Raw genomic sequence first — 25458 nt, 5'->3', positions numbered from 1 at the left:
CTTCCCAAGCCTTCCTTACCTAATCTATAATATAAAAATAAATATAATCTATAATATAAATATAATAACAATGCCTACTTCATAAGGTGACATCATGAACTGAATCAAATAATTATTGGGAAGTGGCTAGTCCATTGCCGGGCTCTAGGTAATCTTCCATGACAAGTATCAATGCTACAATATTTCAAAAGAGAAATATCATTAAGGCCTTGAGCAAGGAATCTGCTCATCTCTCTGGCTCAGTCTTCTTTAGAACAGGCTTAAGTAAGGACCTAAAATTCCCGTCACTTGGGTGACTGATACGCACGGTGCACAGATTTGTTTGTCTTATCACAGTCTGTTTTAACACAGATGACAAGGGAGACTTCATCTCCAAGACACAATCACCTATGTCTGAACAATGCAGAGATGTTCTTCCTCCACTGCTCTGCCACAGAATATAGCACTCTCTTCATCCCTCTTGGGTTACCACTTCCACAGGAGGACATAAAACTAAGATAGCGGCTGGGGTGGGATGGGGTGTGGGACAGACTGGATTACTGCCACACTTATTGGCAAACCAGGGTAAGGGGTGGGCCTGGTGGGGGTTATTGTGGGTCGCTCCAACTAGGCTACAGCTCCCACTGGTTTATGTGAGGGCCAAATATGTGCTGGGCAGAACCAGGCTGGACTGCAACACCCATTGGTTCCAGTGGAAGTCGGGAGTGAAAACAGAACCAACCCAGCAATTGCAACCACCAGCTGATTGGAGCGATGGACGGTGCCAGGCCCTGTACTTGTTAGCACATACAAGAAGTTTCTTTAGAGATCTTCCCAATCTAAATGCTGGACTCAGAACCCTGACGAAGAAAAGAGAGAAGACAGAACAGGTCAACCAACCATCTCAGCTATGATGGACTATGTCAATCAGTGGATTTTTCAAAGACCTCATAGTGCTTGGAGTGGCAAGATTGACAGCAATTCATAACTGTTGCAATATCAAAACCACTTGAGCAAGAACCTCAGAGCATGCCCTACATCTGGGACCTGGGGAGGGTGGGAAAATGGGTGGGCCTTCTCCCTTAATACCCCCCTTTAAACATGAAGGTAACAATATGGAAAACATACTAGTCTTATCCACTTTCCTGTAGCCCTTGAACCTTCGTACCCTAATTAACTATGTAAAGAATGTCAAAATAAAATTTTATATATAAAAAAAAGAATATAGCACTCTCAAATTTCACCATGTGAGAGAAGTTCTTTGATCCATTCTGCAGTGATTCTATAAATGTATCTGCAGTGATTCTATAAATGTAACTGATGAATAAACATAACTGATGTAAGAAAGTCACAAGGGGCCTGCAGAGAGGCACAGCCTGCAAGACGCTAGCGTCTCAAATTGGCACCAGTACAGCCCGGCAGGTCTGCCTGCAATCCAGCTCCCTGCTAATGCTCCTGGGAAAGTAGCAGATGGCTCCAGTCCTTGAATCCCTGCCTCCACTTGGCAGACTTGGAAGAAGGTCCTGGTTCCTGGCTCTGGCCTGGTCTAGCCCTGGTCATTGTGGCCTTTCAGAGAGCAGCATTGGAGAGACATTCTCTACGTCTGTGTATTCCTCTCTCTGTGTAACATTGCCTTTCAAATAAATGTCAAAAGAAGAAAGTCACTGAAACTAAGACATAGCTGCCAAATATATGTTTTCATCTAAGAATATATTAGAAATCAAGTAATGTCAATCATCCAGGCGATGTATACATACACACACACTATATATATATATATATATTATATATACAATAAAAGAAATTGCTTATATTTTAAAATTATATTATAAAGTATAAAAGATTATAAAAGTATTGCTAATAAAAGAAAATGTGAATGCCACACTATCACTTTATGATACACAACAACAGAACATACAAGGTATGCTCTGCACTTGTAACTGGTAAGAAGACTTCTCTAAATTGGCTGACTTGAAGAAACTTGGATATATATACACACACATGAATGAATGAAGGAAAGGAAGAAGGAAGGAAGCAAGAAAAATATCCTGATTATAAGAAAGGAATGGCATGAGAAATGGGTAGCTTACTTTGAAACAGTACTTGCAGGACAATTTGGAAATTTTAGGAAGTACTTAACAAGGCAGGGCAGTTTAATAGGAATGAAGGAGGGCTTCCCCACATCAGATCCTCTGGCACTGATGTAGTTTTGAAGCTCAGAGTGGTCTCCTCCTTTTCCCTGACTCCCCCACTCCAGCTACAGAAGAAAACAGTACAAAATGAAAACTGAAAACATCCGTCCTACCTTCCTTACCCTATGCCTCAATCCTCTCCATCCTAATCAATGGTCCTCATGGGCATTCACCCTTGTCAACTAAATAAAAAGATATCAAAACTAAAATTAAAATAAGCAAATGAGGAAGAAAAATGAGAAAAATGTAAGAATTTCAAAATAAACATTTAAAACTGAGTTCAACTAATCAAAACAGTAAGACATCTGTGACAGTATGTCAAATTATCACACCATAATATTGGTCTTTAATATGATCCTTAATCCTTCAGGCATAAATTACAGAAAAAGTAGACATTCAAAGTTAATAAACAAAAAAGCCTAAAAGCTATCTGTATTACAACTATTCAGAAATGGTCTCTGCTGCTACTCTTATGGCATAAATTCTTCGCAATCAATTTCCATAGATGCCCCTATGTATGCAAATACAGCCCCAGCTCTTGTGCTCATTACCATGAGCCGTGGCCTAGCACAGGATTTTTCTAAGTTTCCCTACCAGGCCTGCTCCCATCCCCCAGTCTCATGTGTGAGGTTACGTGCTTTGGCCCAGTCTGACAGGGCCTGCACCTAGTCCCAGCAATTACCAGAGGGTACCGTGGCCTAACCTGACTAGCACACACCCATTTTGGCTCTCACTGGTGGGTGTTAAAGCCCAGCCAGTCCATCCCACACCCATTCTGGCTTTCATGAGTGCCAATAGGTGTTACAGCTTTGTTCAGCTCTGGCTTTCACACTCATCTGTGGAAGCCATAGCTTAGCAGAGGAGTCCTTAAAGCTCTCCTTATCAGGTCCACTGACATCCCTGGATCTTGTGCATGTAGCAGGTGCTTCAATTCAACCTGGCATGGCCAGCTCCCAGTCTTGGCACTTGCCAGCAAATGCTGTAGCCAGGCCTAGCCTGGCCTGACCCCAGTCCCAACTCACCAATGGATGCTGCAGCCTAGCCCAGTGCAGTCCGCTCTCCATTCTGGCTCTCATGCATGCCAGTGGGTGTCACTTTCATAAATGCATTAAAAATTTCACAGAAAATATTATTCTTTTAAAAACATGAAATTATTCATGTATTAGAATGCACTTAATTTATATTACCTTGCTTTATTGTGCTGTGCTTTTTGTTTATTAATTTATTTTATTGTTTTTCTCAGTGAACTGGGGGTTTCATGGGTTCAAAAGTTCTTTATTCTTGTTTTACTTGCACAACTACAATGGGCATCCCTTAAGGTCAAGTTGTATACCACAAAACGCCTTCAACTGTATATTGTACTCAATTATAAATCATGATTCCATTTGATAAGCAATAAGATTGTGAGTATTTCAAATCAGACATCTCAGTTTCTGCTTTGTAGTTACTTACAGTACAAAGTTTAGGTACAGATTTCAGCAATGTATAATATGTACTTTTGGATTCCTGCTTTCTGACAGATTTTTTAGAAATATATTGTAGGGCCTGGCGTGTTAGTCTAGCAACTAAAGTCCTTGCCTTGCATGCACTGGGATCCCATATAGGTGCCAGTTCTAAATCTGGTGGCTGCACCTCCCATCCAGCTCCTTGTTTGCAGGCTGGGAAACCATCCAAGGATGGCCCAATCCTTTGGGATCCTGCACCCAATGTGGGAGACTCGGGCAAAGCTCCAGGCCCCTGGCTTTGGACTGGCGCAGCTCAGGCCATTGTGGCTACTTGGAAAGTGCATCACTGAATCCTCTCTGATTTTCTAACATACTGGTCATACAATACCATGTCAATTAACTTCATTATGTTGTTAATTGTTGTTGGAGTTGTATAGTGGCTTTTCATTGGAGGTGATGATATTTTGCCAGCTCTACTTTCAGACCAGGGATGGTCTCCCAATGATACTGTTGAATTTTTCTAGACAATAAGATGCTGGACTCTCTACATGGCCCATGCCCGCAATGAAGGAATCATGATTGGTTATGAATTGTACTACTGTAACAATATGGAGGAGTTCAATATGGGAGGAGGGGTTGAGGAGGGGTTGGGGAAATCCCAGAGCCTATGAAACTGTGTCAAAAATGAAAAAGGATCTCCTTCTCTGTCTCTCTTCCCGTTTATCTGACTTTCCAATAAAAATAATTTTTCTTTAAAAAGGAATATATTGTAGAAGGCATGACTACAGTGATACTACAGACAGATAACTGCAAGAGAATGGACAAAGTAGTCTTAAACTCTCGTCTCACAAACTAAATAAATAAATCAGGAACCTATACATGCCCGGATCCCATACGCCCGCCATCATGGGCACATGGTGAACCGGGCTTGGGCAGTCAGGGCGCCATTTGGTGTCAGGCTTTGTTTGCTGGCCGCCCGGCAGGGGAGCTCTGGGATTTTGGTGGTTTGAATTGCTGCTTATGTGGCTCCACGTTGAACCCGATGTGTTTCTGCGAGGTGAATACATCCTAAAGTTTCCCAATGACAGTTACTCTTCCTTTAAAGAATGTGTTACCACTTAGCAATGCTGACCACCAAATACCAGTGCATGCTAAAGCTTTGGCACAGGTCTTGTCCAGTAGACACACTAACTGGATTAAGGCTACCACCAAGGAGCACATGGGCTGGAATGGGGGCTGCGTTCTGATCAGGTAACAGTGAAATCCCCCTTGGCACAAGTGTGGACCGGGACTGGACGTACCAGGCTGGACCAGACCCCAGCACTGTCTGGTGCTCCTGGAGGACCAGGATAGATGTGGGACGGACTAGGCTAGGTCGCAACCCCTACTGAACCATGTGAGCCGTATGTGGGAATTGACTGGACGAGCCATGGCTGGGCTGAAATATCCAACAACAAGAACCACCTTGGGTCGAAAGCTAGTCAGGAACTGGGCTAGGGCTGGCTCATGGACCCACTGGCATGCACAAAATCCGGCACTGGGAGAGGTTCTGATGGAGGAGCCTGGGCAACTCCTCTCGCAGGACACACACCCCACGGGTAAGCACAAGAAGCATGAATGGAAACAGCCCAGAGCAGGCCACAAGAACTTTCCCACTGGCATACATTAGGCATGGATTGGGGGCAGACCAGGCTAATCAGTTAACGTCATCACTGGCAAATCCGAGCACCAGAACAGAGTAAGGGTCGGGCCAGGTTTGGTTGCGATAAAAACCAGTCCACGCTACAGAATGCCAGGATGAGGTTGACTGTGCCGGATGTGACGGCAGTGCCCATCCAAAACACGTGAGAAACAGGAAGGGAGGGGACAGAGCCAGCGGGGGAATAAGGGGTGGTTCCCCTGCTGGACAGCTACTCCCACTGGAGAGCATGAACTGGGATGGGGGCAGACCAGACTAAGCAGGGCTACAACACCTGTGTGCCTCATGTGGACAAGATCAGGGAAAAGCTAGGATGGGTGGATTGTTCCTATGGGTGCAACCTACAATTAGAATGGAAGAGGGCTGTTTGGGCATAGCCGTAGCATCAGCTGGCAGAAACTGGCACTGGGGGCTAATCCTGTCAAGTTAAACTGCAGAACCACCTGGAAAGTGCACAATCCGGGAGTGAGAGACCTGGGAGGGAAATAGTGGTTCCCCCCTCTTGGGTTACCACTCCCACGGGAGGGCACGAGAACCAGGACAGGGGCTGGGGTAGCTAGACAGAGAGACATTCAACCACGCCGTGAAGGCTTGACTGTTGAGCTGGTTAGATGGATCCAAGCTTCAATGCCATTTGCCATGTACGAGAGCCAGGGGGGATGTGGGACAGATTGGACTGGTCTGCCACACATATTGGCAAACCAGGGTAGGGGGTTGGCCTGGTAGGGGTTATTGTGGGTCGCTCTCATCAGGATGCAGCTCCCACTGGTTTAGGTGAATACCGAGTATGTGCTGTGCAGAACCAGGCTGGACTGCAACACCCATTGGTTCCAGTAGAAGGCGGGGCTGAAAACAGAACCAACCCAGCAATTGCAACTACCAGCTGACCGGGTGATGGACTGTGCTGGGCCCTGTGCTTGCTGGTGCATACAAGTATCTGGCCTGGGAACACCTCAGACGAAGTTTCTTTGGTGATCTCCCCAATTGAAATGCCAGACTCAGAAGCCAAACCACGAAGGGACAGAAGATGGAACAAGTTAAGCACCTCAGCTATAGGTTGGCAACAAAATACTGGGCAAATAGAGACGCTATGATGGACAATGTCAATTAACGGATTTTTCAACAACCTCATCGTGTTTGGAGAGGCAAGATTGGCAGCAATTTCAAAACTGGTGACCTATTGAAACCACTTCAATGAGCATCTCGGAGCATGCCCCACATGCGGGACTTGGGGTGGGTGGGAAACCGGGTGGGGTTTCTCCCTCAATATCCCCCTCTACCTCAGATATATGAAGGAAACAATATGGAAATAATAGTCTTACCCACTTTCCTGTAGCCCTTGGCCCTTTTTGCCCAAATTAACTATGTAAAGATTGACAAAGTAAAAACAATTATTATTTAAAAAAAAAGAAATATATTGTAGAAGGCATGACTACAGTGATACTACAGACAGATAACTGCAAGAGAATGGACAAAGTAGTCTTAAACTCTCGTCTCACAAACTAAATAAATAAATCAGGAACCTATACATGGGAAATAAAAGTTCAGTAACAGCATTTAGAAGTCAAAGGTAATTACCTGGGTCTGAATCTGTGTCCCTCACAACTCATACGCTGAAATTGAATCCCCTGTATAACAGCATTAGAACTTGCAGCCTTTGGGAGGATTCGTTCATAAAAATGCTGACTTTATAAAAGAGGCCAGACTGAAGGCGCTTGCCCTTTCCTGTCTCGTGAGGACATAGAGGAAGTATACTCTATGAGGGGCTCTATTTCAGCTGCTGAATCTCCTGGTGTCATGTTCCTGGATTTCCCAACTTCCAGAAATGTGAGAAATTATTATAGTTTAGAAATTACATAATAAAAGGTATTTTGTTAGTGCAGCCTAAATAGACTAAGGTAAAAAGCAAGAAAACTTTGATGTACAGAAATTAACATTGTGAAAGTAAGTTTCAAACAAGCTTAAGAAAAATTATAAGATCTGGAAAGCAATAGACATTCTTTCACTAGAGAAGTAAAACACTGTGTCTGCAAAGATAAGAGCCACAGAAATGTTTGAAGCCAAGGGAAGGTATGGAATGACTTACTATATGACCATACAATGCAGGAATTACTGTAAAAGTCTGTATTGGAAAATCTCTGCAAATCCAACCTTGAAAAATGGAACAGCTGTCCCTTTGACTCTCTAAATAGACACAGAAGATAAATAACCAGAATCTACTCTGCTTACAGGTGCCTTTCATGCATGTCATCGTTGAAGAACATAACTCAATGACCCGAACAGCAGAAGTTCCTGGTTCCTCTGCTGGTACTGTCAAAATGGAAATCTAAAAAGCAGAAACAGAATATCAGACATAGCTGTTAGATTTCATTGTCATTCTTCTATCACTAGAGTGCTAACTTCCAAGAGGAGCAAATTTTTTCAAACATCCTTTGATGTGTGAAAAAAAAAAAAAAACTTTGTCGTTTAAGGATTTAATTTTGAAAGGAAACTTGAAACATGTAACACACATGTATCTTGATATCCAATCTTCCACTATAGACTATGTTCAGTTATAAATATTTCAAATATTTTAACATTTATTAAATCATTGACTTAATATTTCAAACGATGCATCTTTCACTTAATATTTCAAACGATGCAATCATGATGTTAGCTCTGAAATATATGGACACTGTTGTATGAAATCCAATAAGATTATATCAATGTGATAATTCTTAATGGCTAAAAACAGTATTTATAGAGCCCTAAATATTAATGATGGTACTAATCCCAGTTACTGAAACAAGTAAAATAAACTAAAGCATTCCTAAACAAATGGTTTCAAATTAATAAGTACTCCATTAATGATAATGAATTCTGAAAATCATAATCAAATGTAAAATTATTACTAAATCCTGTTAACTGAGTACAATCTTCTAACCTAATCACAAAAAACAAACTATATGGCTTTATATTTAAAATGTTTTAAATGACCTTCAGATTAATAATTGCTATAGTTTAAATGTCTAGTACCAATCCTCAATCTATTCTTCATCATGAAGAAATTATATTCTCTCATATACAAAATACTTGCTAAAACAGAAAGGTCCCGTTATACTTTTGCTTATGCCTAGGTTTTGGGAATGTTACACTGATAACCCACAGAGGAAAAGCCTACAGCTAGCTATAAAAATAAACTATTTTATAATCACTACCACCCTACCTATATGTGCCATGTTGGGCCTCAAAAGGTCTCAAAAGCTTCACCTTTCTCTGAACCCTCTTTACCACTGTTCATGGGAGAAAATGTTGCAGCTTAACATTAAAAAGAATGATACTACCAAAACACTGAATGTTTTAGAATGATTAAATAATTAGGACTGAATAGATGACCATAATTTTATACCAATATTTAGAACATTTTTCTATAGCTATCAATTTTTAACAAGACACAATCAGTAACCTCCTATAAGATTTCCTGACTCATCTGAAATCTAAGAAGGTAACCGTCCGAGACCTCACTGAGATTATAAAATTCATTTAAAAAATTGCCTGAAACCTCTAGTACCAATTCTATTACCTTTATCTGGACTTTCACTTATTCTTTGATTCTCTAGGTCTCATCATTCTATCAATGCTTTAAAACTTGAGAGAGTAAGGATAAGAGAGAATAAATAAAAATAAATCTCATAAGAAACAAAGGCAGGTTGGATGTACAAAAAAGAATCAGTCTGATGGCTGGGTGAATAGGTTAATTTGGTAGGGGGGCAAGGCAACCACTTATAAGGCAGAAAGGATGAGTCCCATAGATGGAATAGCAAGGATAAGGACTAAGAGAAAAAGCAGAATGAAGCAACTTTCAGGAACTGAAGACTCATGAGAAGTCACAGAGGGATAAAGAAGTTGTTAAAAGGCGATCAGCCCCTGGTCATGGAGGTAGGGAATGCTGAGTAAAGAGATGTTTTGTGAAGGAAGAGTTCAATTTGATACACGATCAACAGCAAGTTTGACAGGTGACCCAGACACGTGTAGGAGATTTATGTCAAAAAGATTTATGCAAAAGGTAAAAGTACAAGAAAACATTAGGTAAATGTATACAGAATAAGACATACTGTGAGCTCAAGTGAGAAACCTGGGGACTTCTAACACACAAAATCAAACACTAGGAAGAAGAGCGCACAAAACAAGCAAAGAAAAAGCAAGCAGAATCATGAGGGGCATCAGGAAAGCATAGAGTCATGGAAGCCAAAAAAGTACAGTTTCAAAAGAAAGGAAATAAAGTCATTGTCAAATGTACCACGAAGCTCTGGTGACAGGAACACAATAATAATAATTAATATTATTTTAAATTGCCTTTGGGCATGACTACAGTCAATTTGTTATTAATGAGGTTAACGCGAGCAATTGTATGAATGTGAAGGTAGCAGTAGGGTTGGTGTGGTTTAGAAATGAATGACAGGGAAGGAGTTGGAGGCATTAAGTATAGATACTATCTTCGTAACATTAATAAAAGGACAGAAGAAATTAGATGCTTAGCTGGGGATGGAAACAGAATCCAGGAGAATTTTTTAGTTTAATTTGTGTTTTTGCATATAATGCTAGATTGCATATATAAAGTTACAGGGACATTTGAGATCCTGTAAGATGCTAATGATCAGGAAAGCAAGTAGGTAATAAAGAGTGTGTCTGCCAAACATACTTATGAGAGGGGCTGGCTTTAGACAAAGTGGAGAGAGCCCCCTCAATTTTCCTTGGGCTGGTGAACATAAATTGTTGGTGGCAAAGCAGGAAGTTAGGGCTCACTGTGCGTGGTGGCTGGTCCTACATTTTTTTCAGGAAAAAATGGATGGGGAGAGGGGCCAGGAATGAGAAGAGTGGGTAAAACAGTGAAGACTTGGACTAGGTACTGAGCAAAAAGAGAAAGCTGAATGAGATAGCAGAAGAGCTGATAGGTGCTAAGTGATGAGGAGTCAAATGAGGTTGTACCCAGGACTTTATAGCAAGCAATTCTCTGGTAGTGTGGTGGTTTTCCCTTGCAGCCATCATTGACATAGATGCAGACTATGGTCTGATCAAGGTGACTGGGTTGCCTCTGTGGGTGTAAGGACTTGGTTTTATGGGAATAGAGGGACTGGCGGAAAGGCAATTTGCAGTATCATGCATGAGGTCTATGTAAGAAAAAGAAAGAGCACAAAAGGGAAATGATAAACTGAAAAGAAAAGGAGGGAAAGTAATTGTAAGTGGGGATAATAGAGTGAAAGAGTTAGGACGGAGATCATGGCTACTGTAGTACAATGACCTTCACACTAAGCTGGACCGTTAACCTTGCCCAGCAATATGATCGTAAGATAGATAACTTTCCAACCATTTAGTAATTAATTTATAAATTTCATTGAACTTTGAGTTGTTCTCATTTGTACACCTCTATTCTCAGCAGGTGATCTCCGACTTGTAATTTAAAAAATAAAAGGAAATCTATGAAACTGGGTCTGGAAAATCTGCAAATGCTCTCTGGTTTCAAATGTCTCACATTCTAACCAAGGGCAAGGCTTTTGCCTGTTCTCTGAATCTCATCCTCCTGGGACTTTGCTTGCACCTTGGTCCATCCATCATCCCAACAGCTGAATTATATACTAATTTTATAAAGTGCAGAAAAACCCTCTTAATTTATACATGTCTCTTAGGGGACCATTCCATTTTCATATTCTTCACAACTTAGATTTTTCACTCTGACCCACTTCACAATGCTCATGGCTTACTGGGAGGTACAGAAATATTAACCAGTAGATATGGTATAATACAATAAGCAATAGGACAGCTACTATACTGCACAATGCAAACAATTATCATATTTCAGTACAGTTCTTGTTAAAGTGTCTCTATCCATATCTTTCAGATTGCAAGTTACTTGTGGGCAGAGATGTCATTATGGTTCAACACCAATTCTTCAGAACCCAGCACCTTCACTGTCTGGCAGATAAAATCCATTCTGTGGTGAATGATTAAAGGAAAGAAAATAGTTGCTATCTCAATATTTTTCAACTTAATAATGGTGTAAAAGAAGACATATCCACAGAATTTCATTTTTAGTTTTGATCTTTCCCCAGGATAATGATATGCAGTATAACACTATCTTGCAAAGCAAGTTGGTGGCAAAAAAACACAGCCTTCAATTAATTAGTCCTATAACCACAGGGTGAAACGTCCAAAGCCCTAAGAAAATCATGTGTTGCTACAGAGTTGTTTTGTAGGTCAGGTGTAGTAAATAATGAAATTTTATTCATGATTTTTCAACCTACAGTGGCTTTCCTGAGATATTACTCCACCATGTCAAGGATAACCTGTATTGGTTCTTATACATATAACAAATATCTGAGGTTTTTTTTTTTCTTTTGGTATATAGTGTTTATTACCAAAAAGAATATTAAGTCTTCAATTGATTTTATTCCCACAAATGTTTTATTTATTCAATAGAAAGCTACCAAAATACACAGTTGAAGAGAATATTTTTACTAGCATATAGATCTGGACAGTCACATCTATTTAGTAAGTTGACTTTATAAAATATGGTAAAAATAAAAAAGGGGTATGTATATTCCTAGACTTTAGGTGGTCAGACTAAGGAAAATAGAGACATGAAGACAATTTTCTGGAATTGGGGATAAGAAGGAGAAATATGACACTAAAATAAAAAATATTGGTGAGCAAATATCAGTATGAAAACATACTTTGAAATTCATTCCAGCCAGGCCTAAGAATAGGCTTTGCAGGATTACTGTCGGAATGGCTACTTATGGTGGCTTTTTTCTCCAAGATTTCAAAGGTATTCTGTGGGGACTATCTTTTTCTTCCTTCAATAGCTTTGAAAAACTAGGAATAAGTTTAATTTTTTTAGAATAAATTTGTTGTGAGATGTTATTGTCCTACTGGATGGAACTCCTTAAGATATGAAAGCATTTTCATTATTGCAATTAAGAATTTTTTTAAAAATGCAACAGAAAGTATTACTCTTATGGCTTAACAAGTTCTATCATTCAATATTGATATACAGACATCAACATGAAGAGTAGATTAACAATATTACAAAAAAAGCACAGGACTCGATCAGATATTATCTTACACTTTTTGGATGTTTATCGCACAAAATAGGTAACAGATAGCAAGTGGTAATGAGTCTGTGGCATAAAAGAAATCCTTGTACACTGTTGGTGGACTAGAAAACTGGTATAGCAATTATAGAAAACAGTATAGAATTTCTACCAAAAAAGGCAAAAGGAGAACTGCCATTTGCTCCAGAAATTCTGCTTTTGGGTATACACCCAAAGAAAATGAAATCAGTATCTCAAAACAGACACATACATTTCCTTGTTCATTTAATAAAATACTAACTGTAGACAAGATTTGGAAACAAGGTGAGTGCTCACTAATAGATGAGTATGTAAAGAAAATTATTTGTGTGCATGTGTGCATGTACATCAATGTCTCAAAAATGTTCATGTGGAATAATCAGTTTTAAAATATAAAAAAATCTCTTCATTTATGACAACACAGATAAACCCAGGAACCAGACAGACACAGAAAACTACCACATAAACTCATATGTAGAATCAGAAAAGTCAAGTCCACTAAAGCAGATCACAGAAAATGGTAGTTGTCAGGGACTGGAGCTTGGATGAAATGGGAGATTTTCAAATATACAAACTTTAAATTCAGAGATCTAATGTATAAAAAGAGGATTATAGTTAATACCATAACATATGATTAAAAGTGATTAACAGAGTAGATCTTAGCCCATTATGTCCCATTGTCCTATGCATAATACCTATTAAAAATTGAGCAATAAAAACATTTAACTGCAATAAATACCATGTTGTTTCTATATTCATGGAAAACTTCAGACTTAAAGGGTTAAGTGTTCTCAGAAAAAAAAAATATTTGAAGAGATGGATATCATCTTCTTGACTACAGTAATCATATTATTATTGTGACAGCACTATCAAAACATTTTGTCTACCTTAATATACAAAACCTTCTATTTTAAGAAAAAAGGACTGAATTTACCTGTTGATCTGAATCTGTTTTTAGTACAGATCTATCTGTAATCAGGACTGCCCGGGAGATCTGCCTGTAATGCACAAATAGTAAAGCAATGATTCAGACTCATGGATAAGTTTCACTTATAGTTATAAAACCACCAGAAGGCACGTGTCCAAGATTTAAATGAGGATAAAAGTGTCACCTCCCCAACCCAAGTCAAATCTTGCTTTAATCTTTTTTTGGCTCATGAAAGAAGGATGCATTACCCAGAGACAAACCCCAGCTGAAGCAGGGAAGCTGAAATTATACTAGGCTCCCCAGAAACCCCGGCCCTGTAAGCAAACAGTGGTAAGATAATGAAAATATCTGCTTTGGCATATATTTGCATGATATTCAAAGAACAGAAACATACAAAAACTGCCACAGTGAAATTTTCCTTAGTTCTACCATCCTTTGGCTAGTAAATGGAGGGGCATCTTACCTGTATTGTACACGTGAGCAAATGCTCTCAGAAAGGTAACTGTCTTCCACCAGGAAATGCTTACAGTTTATTCTCTGACCAAATTGATCAATGACTGCTTTACATCTACAAAGAAGACAAGCATAGCAAAAACATCCACCTCAATAAATAACTTAGAATATAAACACAATCAGTTAACCATTTGGAATGTAAAGACAAAATTTTAAAGTTGTAATATAATTCTAAATTTTCTGATATCAAACTGGCACTGAATTACAAAATATCCATTTATTATTAAAAGCTATGAAATGCATGTGAAACAACAAAAACTTACTTTGAATTCATTAATTAAGAGTAAAGTTTAAACAAGTATTACAGAATAACTATGAGTTTTCTTAATGTTTGGAAGCTTTTCTTTTGTTTAAGCAAAAAAGTTCGCATGTGCTCACTTTCTTTTTCCTTTAGCAGTGCAGAAAAAAGAGAGAGAAAAGTTGATTAAGTATCTTGTTATATCATTCACAGCCTGGAAAAGCCACTAAAGGGTTTTTATTTTTCTGTTAAGCGTTGCTTTCTCTTTTGTTCAAGAATAGCTATCTGGTCACACGCTTGATAATGTTTCAAACAGAAAAAAAAAAAAAAGATAGAGCTTCTTTTAATATCTGTTTCCACTTTACTTCAAAGGATGATCTTAGAAATATTTCTTTCAAGTGCTGTTTCCAAATAAGGAAAACACTTATGAACGGACATTATCAGGTCTCTGTCATCTGATATGTGTTGGGACAATGAATCATATAGAACCCTCCATTGACCTTCTTTCAATGTGTCTAGATAAAAGGATGAAAATTAGAATCCATCTCCTTGCAATGCCACAAGTTATAAATGTACTTTATAGGGCTCATTATCCAAACTAATGGACTAAGGGCGACATCCTTGAAATGGACTTACTAGCACCGACAAAGACAGTATGCAATATTTCAGGACTATATGCAAATGACTGTGTTTGCCACAGCTTTTTATTATGGAAATATCGATTTCCTTTTGTCACTGCTTCTCCTTTTGGGACCAGTTACTTTAGTAGAAATACACTTGCTTCTCATAAAACAAGTAATTTGGAATTCACATTATTTTAAAAATATATTGGTCTAAATTAAAATATGTTCAATGGTTCTAAAAATAAGCCAAATACATGAGATTTACCAGGTATAAGAGTATGAAAAATGAGTAATAAGCAACAGAGAAGAAATCGCTGTTTTTTTAAAGGTAGATTATAATATATGCTGGTGTTTTTTAACAAATGGTATATTATTGCTGTCAGGATAGACCATGATGTCTAGCAATGATCTATGAACACAATATGTATTTTTAAAAACTAGCCATATTTTAATATATGGTTAACATTTTAAATTTTACATGATTTTTCTCATCTGCAACTTCTTTCATTTCTGTTTCTATCCATGTTTTCTTATAATTCATCACATCTAGAGCTCTTCCTTTCTGGAATTCTAAAATAATATTTATATCCTTGTTTTCTAAAATGACTTAAAATTGAAAAAGATAAGCTATTCCTCCAGTCTCTTGTTTATAAACATTCATGTACAATTTAAAGCACAATATAGTACAGAGCAATTAAGAAAACTGTTGCTCTGACACTCAATATTGACTCCTATTTTTCCTGTAAGTACTGACAAGCCTTGTTCTGACTTGTAATTCTACAACTACACAAAGACAAGATGGAATAATGTGGGCATTAAAAAAAGTTCCATATCTTGATGGAGGGTTGTGTTTAAACTTTGTAAATGTAAACATTTTCATCATAAATATTAGAACAAAATTTATGGTATATAGTGTAGATCTTGCTCTGAATGTTTCTTTAAAGACTTCCAATTTAAATACATCACATATTTAATTCTTACCCTCAAGGTGTGGAGATCTCCTTGCTGTGCAGGATTTCAAACACTAATAGGGATGTTTTAGTGATAACTACAAATTTGGTGTCAGATAGGTCTTGGTTTCAGAAGTTCTGGTATTAGAAAGAAGTCCTAGGGATCAATTAAAGTCCAGTTAAAACTCCCTATCCTCTATCACAGTGCCTGGGCTACTTGCCCAGCTCTACCTCCTGATTCCCAACTAAGGCAGCTCTGGGGGAAATAGATAAAGGCTAAAGTAAATTGGGTTTATCTCAACCATGTGTGAGTCTTGCCTTGCATTTCCAGTTTCAACCAGGCTCAGCTCTAGCCACTCTAAGAACAACATAGAGGACAGTAATCTGCATGTTCACATAGTTTCTCTCAAGCAAGTGTCAAAAGTTGTCTTTTTGTTTTGTTAAAGCATAGAGCTTTGGCAATTAAGGAGCTCAACTATGCAAGGACAAGTTACCAGCAAGTATTTCTATTTACGCTACAGCTTGATGAAACAGTGATTCTCAAATGAGGAGGAGGAGGAAAAGGAAGCAAATCAGAATCACACCTGGGGGACTTTTTCAAATTATAAGTACCCCTGGAGATTCTGATAAGCTCCCAATTCCCAGGAAACGACCAAGCATATTACCGTTGAAGCCTCTGTTTTCACTTGGTAGTATAAGGTAAAGGCTACTGGTACAGAGAATACATTATTTCTGCAGAAAAGGGCATGATGGTCTCATATGCCCAGTGTCAGTCGGGTAGATGGCAACAACATGACTCACATGATAGCCTCACTTGCACTTAGTGCTCTGAAGTGCCAAGTCTCTAGACCTAAGCAAAGCTGGTCCAGCTAAGACATGCTTAAGCACGTGGTAAGATTCGTTTTACCCCTCATATACTTGACTTACTGTTATATACTCAGTCTAATTGGGAGAACAATAAAGAAAGGAATATTGATTTGAGACCAAATTTGGTCTTTATACTATAAAGATTAATATAAATATTAGATGACATTCAAGTAATGGAAAACAGCAAAATGAAACAGTGCGGCCACAGATATTAAAACATCGTCCTGCCCTTCCCCATATAAACCTTAGGAAGCCATTAAAGATTAACTGTATTGAGGATTTAGCTGAGGGCCTTGCTGAGCCTCATAAATACTGAAATGAAGAAGAACATGATAGGCGTTCCTGTGTACAGGGACGAAATGATCAAGCTGATCATAAGAATCACTGAAGCCAGACAGAACATTGCGAGAACTAAGCTTTCTAAATCAACGAATCGCAATAGTTATTCAGTTCTTGGTTCAATGACATGAGGGCATAAACAGAAAAATGACAACAAAGAACAGAACACTTAGCAAAATAAAAGTCAGTATCTGGAATCTGGTCTAGAAGAGAAAAAAAAAAAAAAAACAGCTGTCTAACCCCTAAAATACAGTTAAAATACTAACTGTCTGGGTTAAAAAAGCAGAAGCCACATGTTCACAATTAAAACAGAAAAAAATAAGAAATTAGAAGATTATCAATGACCAAAGGAAACAAAATTCTCCCTATTCATTTTGCCTTTCCATGCTTTCACAAACACACTAACTAAAATGCCACCTCTGCTTTTTTCTTGTGTTAAACTCTATTCAATAATTTCAAACACCATTAATAGGTAGGTAACTCCAAATCTGTTTTTCTACTCTGACCTCTGGCAGGGTCTAATCTACACTCTTAACTATTACATGCAAAAAGGCTGGAAAAAGGAAAATTATGACAAACACTATGACAAGAACTAAAAAAGTTGTTGCACCAAAAGAATCTTGATTTTTCCATAAGCTTTGTGATTAATCTTTACATTTCTCCACAGATTCCAATACTTCTTTTACAAAATATCTAGTATCAAAGAAAAAAATATATATATGCATATATATATGAAGTACAACATGCTATAGGTACATACTATGTAATTATTCTCTTTAATGATTATCAGTCAAATTAACACATTCATCACCACCCATAATTACATTTATTTGTATATATGTTGGGGCACTTGTCATCTACTCTTACTAAATTTCAAGTGATTATTTCATGATTATTAACAAAGCCCTTTCAAAAACTCCCATGCATTAACACATATTTGCCTATATAATTCTTCATTTGCTTCCCTCCCTGGAATTTCTATTTCTGATGATGGCATAACCAGGAGTTACAGCATCCATGCCTGAAATTTGTCTTTTCATGGCTAATCCACTATCATGCATTGATTCTGCTTTTAAAGTATTTCTCGGAATCAGTCTCTTTTCCCCATCTCCACAGAAACTGCCCTCAACACTTATCATATGTAATAAGACAATATAGCCTGCTAGCAAGTCAACAGTTCACTATGGAACAACAACCACTTGTCAAGCACTGCTCTAATGGTCAAGATAAAATGTATTGCCCTAAAAGAACTACTGGTATTTTGAAGAATCCGATACAGGCAGGTGTAAAAGAATGTGAAATTTGAAATCTAATGATAAGAGGCAAGGGGAGGGTATTACACAGTAGGAAGCAGAGGCACCTAGTAGGTTAGAGTGGAGAACTGGAGTATCAGGTACAGCTCTGCGGAGGAAGTGACACACTCACTGCTTCTAAATGATCCAAGGACAAATACTGCATAGACTTATATGAGGAAGGCTTAAAACAATACTGTCAATCTGCACTCAGAATAGTGATTACCAAAGGTTGAGACATTGGAGAGGCTGGATGAAGGGTATAAAACAAAGCTAGAGAGAAGTAACATGTTCTAAAGTATACTACCTATAGTTCACAATAATGTATACATGCTAAACAAAGGAGCAAAAAGATTCAAAAATAAATAAAGCATAAGGAAATGAAACACAAGTTGCCTGGCTACATCAGTATATGCTATGAGTATGAGATGAAATATTATATTGTAGCCTATGGAAATGTTCGACTATTATGTATTAATTAAGTCTTTTAAATAGCAATTTTTAAATGAGGATCAAATACCCTAAACAAGCAAGAACATCTGTTGCAGAAAAAACAGCATTTTCAGGGAGACAAAGGCAAATAAGAGAGGAGCATGTACAGATGTCCAAGAACAGTTCAATATTATCTAATGATAAAATGGGGGAAGATGTTGAAAAGTAAGAAGAGGTCCAACTGCAGAGCCTCACATGTTGTGTACAAGCGTTGTAAGGCTTTGCTCTACAGTGATATAAAGCCACTGTGGCCTGTTACATAGTAAGACAGGATGGAGAGAAAAGGGATCTGCATTTTGAACAGCTCATTATAGAATTATCCTATTTGTTCTGAAATGTTGTATATATAAGCTCCATGAGAACAAGTCTTGTTCTCTTGCTGTATCTTCAGGGACTCACACAGAAAAAAACTATATTTGGGACCCAGCGCAGTGGCGCAAGTGGTTAAAGGTCCTCGCCTTGCATGCCCGGGATCCCATATGGGCACCGGTTCTAATCCCAGCAGCCCCGCTTCCCATCCAGCTCCCTGCTTGTGGCCTGGGAAAGCAGTCGAGGACAGCCCAAAGCTTTGGGACCCTGCACCCGTGTGGGAGACCTGGAAGAAGCTCCTGGCTTTGGACCAGCATAGCATTGGCCGTTGCGCTCACTTGGGGACTGAATCATCGGACGGAAGATCTTCCTCTCTGTCTCTCCTCTCTGTATATCTGCCTTTCCAATAAAGAAAATGAAAAATAAATCTTTAAAAAAGAAGAAGAAAAAAACTATACTTGTTGCATCACTGGGTTAATGGATGGGTGGATGATAAAGTGGACGACATAAGGGACTGAAAAAGACACAGAATATCTGATTTGAAGTAAAGAATTTCTTAGCCTCATAATGATTCTTTCAAATCACTGCCAGAATTACTAATTGAAAAGTAACAATTCTAATCTTGTTTAAAACTACCACTGATGGCAGACCAAATTCATTAATAAGGGTCTTCAGAATAGGTCTCTGTCTACTGGAGATTGAAGTTTTCTAAATGCTTTAATGATTGCAACTAGCTAACTCTTGTGTTGAACTCATGCTGTGTGCAACAAATGATTTTATTTCTTTAAATATTTAGTTAATACTCCAAATAACATTATGAAGTAGGTGATGTTAATTACCGTACTTTCTACATAACAAAACTGGGGCACAAAGAAAAACTATAGGCTCAAATTAACACAGCTAGTAAGCAGTAAAGACAGGATCCAAACCGAGTCCATTGGCCTTAGCGGCTTGCATGTTCTAACGTACTCTCATTGCACATAAGAGCATGGTCCATATTTTATAAATCTTTACCCAGATTACGTATCAGAATTGGCATTGGCTAAATATCCAGAATATAATCACTGCTATTTAGCAAATGGTACATAGGAAAAGCAGAAGATCAGCAATGGCAAATATATGAAGAGTCAGCTACTCTACACCTGGTCTCCTGACACAAGAAAATACTAAGCTCCAAGACAACAGTCATAGCACGAAAATCTATTAAGTGGGACAGCTGAAGTACACATGGAACAGTAGCCAAAGTAACTACATTAATACTATTGTATACAGAGATATCTGGCCTGAGATTATCCCTACCCAACCTTAAGGTCAAACACCACATTACTAAAAATACTAAGACGAAATCTAATTTAACAGGAGTTTTACTGGGTCAGCATAGCTGCTAAGAAAAGAGCATGCAGTGTTTCCACAGTTAACAGCAGTGCAGTATTAGAATTTAGTGAGAAGGTACCGAAAAAAAAACAAACAGATATACATATCTGCATCCATTTGAATTAGGCAAACAGAGCAACAGTGAAAGGAGAATATGCAATGTGGATCTCAGGAATAGAGAATTAAAGAAGAACATTATCTAGCTGAAAATAGGTACACATTTCGCTACATATTGCATATACCACGATATCACATGCCTGCTCAAAGTCCTGGTTCTTTTCTCGAAGTTCCTATAGTACTTTGATATGCAATCACCACATAAAATGCATTTAAGCTCTAATCATTTTCCTAAATGGAAGGTGAAAAGAAACATGAAGAAAGGTTGTAATCAGTCTTTAATCATCATTCATTCATTCAAGTCAAAATTATTGGTGCTAGGAAATTGTCTTAAACACTGTCTTTTATTAGAGAGAATTTTCCACGCAATCACATCAAACAAGGAAGCCTGACGACTGTCTTGATGTACACTGTCACATCAAGAAATAGAGTTAGAACTCCTAGCTGAACCCTGAGCAGTCCTAACTGTTCTAAAGAGGAAAAAGGATGCCAAGTGTTCTTTAAAAAATAGGACAAAAACAGCAAAAGTAAAAATGTAAAGGTATTTTAAGGATAATTAGAATAAACAGTCTCCACAAGCAGAAATATGTTAGGGTATGCCCAATTACAGGATCAAATTTTCCCCCCAAAATTTCTTTCTTTCTTTTTTTTTTTTTTAAAGATTTATTTATTGGAAAGTCAGATATACAGAGAGGAAGAGAGACAGAGAGGAAGATCTTCCACCCAAGTGAGCGCAATGGCCGGTGCTGTGACGACCCACACGGGTGCAGGGTCCCAAAGCTGGGCCATCCTCGACTGCCTTCCCAGGCCACAAGCAGGGAGCTGGATGGAAAGTGGAGCTGCCGGGATTAGAACCAGCACCCTTATGGGATCCCAGCGCGTTCAAGGCGAGGACTTTAGCCTCTAGGCTATACGGCCGGGCCCTATACTGATGAAATTTCAACCATCACTAGTATTTCTTACTTCATTTTCAAAAACAAAGCAGCTTTTGAAAAATGCACATTAATCTGAACCAATTTCACTCAGTGCTAGCTTTAGATATTGATTCAGAAAGCCGTTTTGACTGGATATACTTTATTAAAAGCAAAAAAAAATAATTTTAATAAAGTATATCCAGTCAAAACGGCTTTCTGGGAGGCTGGGTGGTGGTCAGTAGGCTCATCTCCTCCGGCAACAGGGTTACTAGAGGAATCTGTGGGGGAGACCCCGCATTTCTTGAACTGTACATTTTCTTGGGGTCGGCACTGTAGCACATTGAGTTAACCTGGTACCAGCAATACTGACATCCCATACCAGGGTACAGGTCCAAACTCTGGCTTCTTTGCTTCCATCTCCCTGCTAACACATCATAAAAGGTACTAGAGAATGGCCCAGATACTTACACCATGCCACCTACAAGGGAGACACAGATGAAATTATAGGCTCCTGGTTCTAGCCTGGCCTAGCCTTGGCATTGAGGTCATGTAGGAATTGAACCAGCACATGCAAGATCTCTTTCTCCTACCTAGTTTTTTCTGTATCATTCTGTTTTTTAAATAAATAGATCTTACACACAACCCCCCCCCCCCAAATTCCCTGGCTTCAATGGAAGCATTATTACTCAGTTTCACTCTAGCTATCAGGCACAGAAATCTACAGCTTTTGGAGCTGACTTGCCAAATCTTAGGCGCATTATGTTTGGAAATAATCTATTTAGAGTTCTTTTTAGATCTTCAGGCATTTCTAGACCTAAGCTATCTGTTGTGGCTTCAATTTGCTGCAAATTATAAAGAAGAATTCCTCTGTTCGGGGCACATCACATAAACTAAGTCAAAAGAAGCTAAGCATAGTGCACAGCTTTCAGAGCAACAAATGCTATTACTGTCCTCGCATAGCCAAAACATAAGCCATGCAAAATTCTTCATGTCACTGTGGGGGTGAATGAATAATAAGCAAATAAACACGAAACAAGGACTTCATTATCTGGCTTTCCATCATGGGAGCATACTCTTCCTTAAAAGGGAAAGCATATGGAAAAAAACATCTCTACTAGTCATAAAGATGATTCCTTCAGGAACTCTGAGAGAGATCCTCATAAACAACAGATGAATATCCTGGGACTTTAGGGATAAATGTTTCACTGTAGATGATTGCATTTCATTTATGTAGTACCTTTCTGTTAAAATGCTGGAGGTGCTCCACGAACCTTTTCAATTGTGTGCCCACTTTATCTTACACTACAGAATTCTAAATACCATGTATTCCCAGAGCTTTTTCTCCAGTACCTGAAAACAGTAATTATGACACCATAACTAGCCTGTGAGAAGTTAATACTTCCTGCAAATTAGACTATGAGAAAACCACAAAATGTATATAGATCCTAAAAACTGACCCATTTTCCCACTGCAGTGTCAATTTAAAATCCAGTATAGAAAAATATTTCATTTAACATAATTCAGACCAACACAGATCTTAGCAGCTAACAATTCCAGAAGAATATAATTAAAATATATTTTAAAAATTATAGGTGGTAGTCGGCTTTCTCAAAAATAGGTATATTCTTGTTCTAATACTAAACCAGCCTTTAGGTCTGATGCTGTTGTAAAAATTTATCCTCACACAACAGGACAGCATAGTTTATGACAACAATCTACCTGAAAACTCATTAAAGTCTTTTCTCTTAGAATGACATGCATTATCAGCAGAGATTAATCTGATGAGTCTTTAGGTGAGTTCCATTTTTAAAAATGCAATAACAGAGGGCTTTGTTGTCATCCGATGAAAATCAATTAGAGGAGGTAAGGCCACAAGGAAAACTAACATCACTCATCACCCACCCCCGGCAGCTGAAATGATTTGTCTTCCAAGCTTGGGTGATCAGGAGCTATAGTCATATAGCAGGGAAATTAATTTAGTTTCTATATTCTGAACTCACTTTCCTTGTTCTGGAGGACCTAAACACAAATTACTTTTAATCAAGGTTGATATGTTATTAATACCAAGGAGGATCTTTGAAGAATCATTTTTTTTTAAATAGACTTTAGCATTTTTCACCTGTGTTTGGAGTATAAATACAGGAAGGTTACTTATATCATCCTTACTCTCTGGATTCTTTGTCCACTACAAGGCACTGCACTGGATGACGAAGACAATAGATTCCACCAAATACAGCACACATCCTAGGAAGAGAATAAGAGAATGAGGATTAGATCAACAGGTTGAAAAATAAGAGAACATCTACCAATTTTTTGTGTTATAGAAAAGATAGCCGATGATTTATAATTTTAAATATTTTTATTTATCTTTGAGGTAAAGGAGTAGTGATAATGGAGAGACATACACTGCCTCCCATTCAATGACTTACTCTTTTAATGTTCCCATAGGATGGGCTGGACCGAAGAATTTCTGAGAGATAATATTAGTAATATTTTAAGGAAGAACAAGAGCTATCTAACTATAATATTGATGCCTAGAATTTTGACCAAGCCCGAAGCTATTAGCAAGCAAAAGTGAGATCTCTCTCCTAAATCAGATCATGCCTATTTAAGGTACACAGAACACAAACAGCCGCATGATGTGCTACATGACACCTCCCAAAGAAATCAATACAACAAAATATTAAGAAAGAACCAAGTAGAGAGAGCATTGGAAGACCTCTAGATATTTTGTGTTATTTTTAAAGATACATTTTATTTGAAAGGCAGAGGGAGAAAGTTGAGGTGGAGACAGGCAAAGAGGGATGGAAAGGAGCGGGGGAAGGAAAGGAGGGAGGGAGAGACGGGGAGAGAGAGAGAGAGAGAAGACCAATCAAGACCTTCCAATGATGGTTCATGCCACAATTGGCTGCGATGACTGGGACTGGTTGAGGCCAAAGCCAGGAGCCTAAATTGCCATCCAGTTGTCATACATGGGTACAGGGGCCTAAGTCTTCTTCTGCAACTTTCTCAGGCCATTAGCAGGCAGCTGCTAGAGGTGGCACACCCAGGAATTGATTTCACTTAAAATAAAAGTAGAAAATCTCTGGGATCCAAAATTTAGAATTAAAAACTAAAATAAGCACATAATTTAATATAACAGAAGTTCCAATAAACTTACCCATTTCAAGCACTTAAATGTTTGGGTGTTAATAAGTAGGTCCTAACTCGTGTAGAAGACAGCTCTCTCATAACAATTTCACAAGGGTTATACCTCAGTTAACCCATGACCTGGAAATAAAATCTATTTACCAAGGGGAGAAAACACCCAAATCGGGTGGCGGGGGAGGGGTGTGTATACTAAGCCTTAGGTGAAAGATTACACTACACCTCTATTCATAACTAATAGTACCTTCATACAGATTAGAAACAAACTAGGAATTTTTTTCAACATGATCCAAAAAATAGTTAATAAAATACACTAAAAAGTATTGCAAAGCCAGCAATAGCCAGGGAGACTTGGTAGATGGCACTTGCTAAAACTTTCTGGCAGGATATAATTTCAATGTATGTTATACTACAGGGCAAGAAGGACTTTATAGATGTAATTATATGTTAGATCTTGATATGGAAAGATTATCTGGTAGGTGCAATGTTAAGTCCAAGGTTCATAAAAGACAGGCAAGAAAGAGAAGAAAATGAAAAAGAAAAGCAGAGGTTGGAGTGATTTCATTCCTAGGAGGAAGACACATGACAAAGAACACATACGTGGCCTAGAGAAGCTGTAACAAGCAAGGGGTGGATTCCCTACTAGAGCTCAGAGAGAGAACAGTCTTGCCAACCCATTTTAAACTTCTAACCTCCAGGAATCTAAGACAATAAGTTTGGGTTGTTTTCAGCTACTAAATCTAAGAAACTAACAGAAAGTCCGATGTATGCACAGAAGTGACTATGACAAAAGTGGCATTAAAAACCAACGAGGAAGGGATCACTGAAAAAAAATGGCTTGGAATAATACATTATGCGTCAGGGAAAATTATTATAGCACATTCAGTAAAAGAAAAAACAAGTAATAAGCCAAACTTGCAGAAAACAGTAA

General features: G+C 38.3%; 1 protein-coding gene across 2 annotated transcripts in view; it reads right to left on the bottom strand.

Moving 5' to 3' along the window:
* CHM (CHM Rab escort protein) overlaps positions 1–25458 on the bottom strand; it is a 172132-nt gene that overhangs the window by 29444 nt on the left and 117230 nt on the right. For both annotated transcript variants that reach the window (XM_041000005.1, XM_041000006.1), the window contains exons 9-12: positions 23547–23624; positions 13816–13920; positions 13359–13422; positions 7545–7641 (exon numbers count right to left, since the gene is read on the bottom strand). In XM_041000005.1, coding sequence (XP_040855939.1) covers positions 7545–7641; positions 13359–13422; positions 13816–13920; positions 23547–23624 — 344 coding nt within the window. The remainder of the gene's footprint in view (positions 1–7544; positions 7642–13358; positions 13423–13815; positions 13921–23546; positions 23625–25458) is intronic.

This window comes from Ochotona curzoniae, unplaced genomic scaffold (genome assembly GCF_017591425.1).
Source record: "Ochotona curzoniae isolate NIBS_2020 unplaced genomic scaffold, NIBS_Ocur_1.0 scaffold_1852, whole genome shotgun sequence".
NCBI classification, from domain to species: domain Eukaryota; kingdom Metazoa; phylum Chordata; class Mammalia; order Lagomorpha; family Ochotonidae; genus Ochotona; species Ochotona curzoniae.
This window is presented reverse-complemented; position numbering and strand designations above follow the sequence as displayed.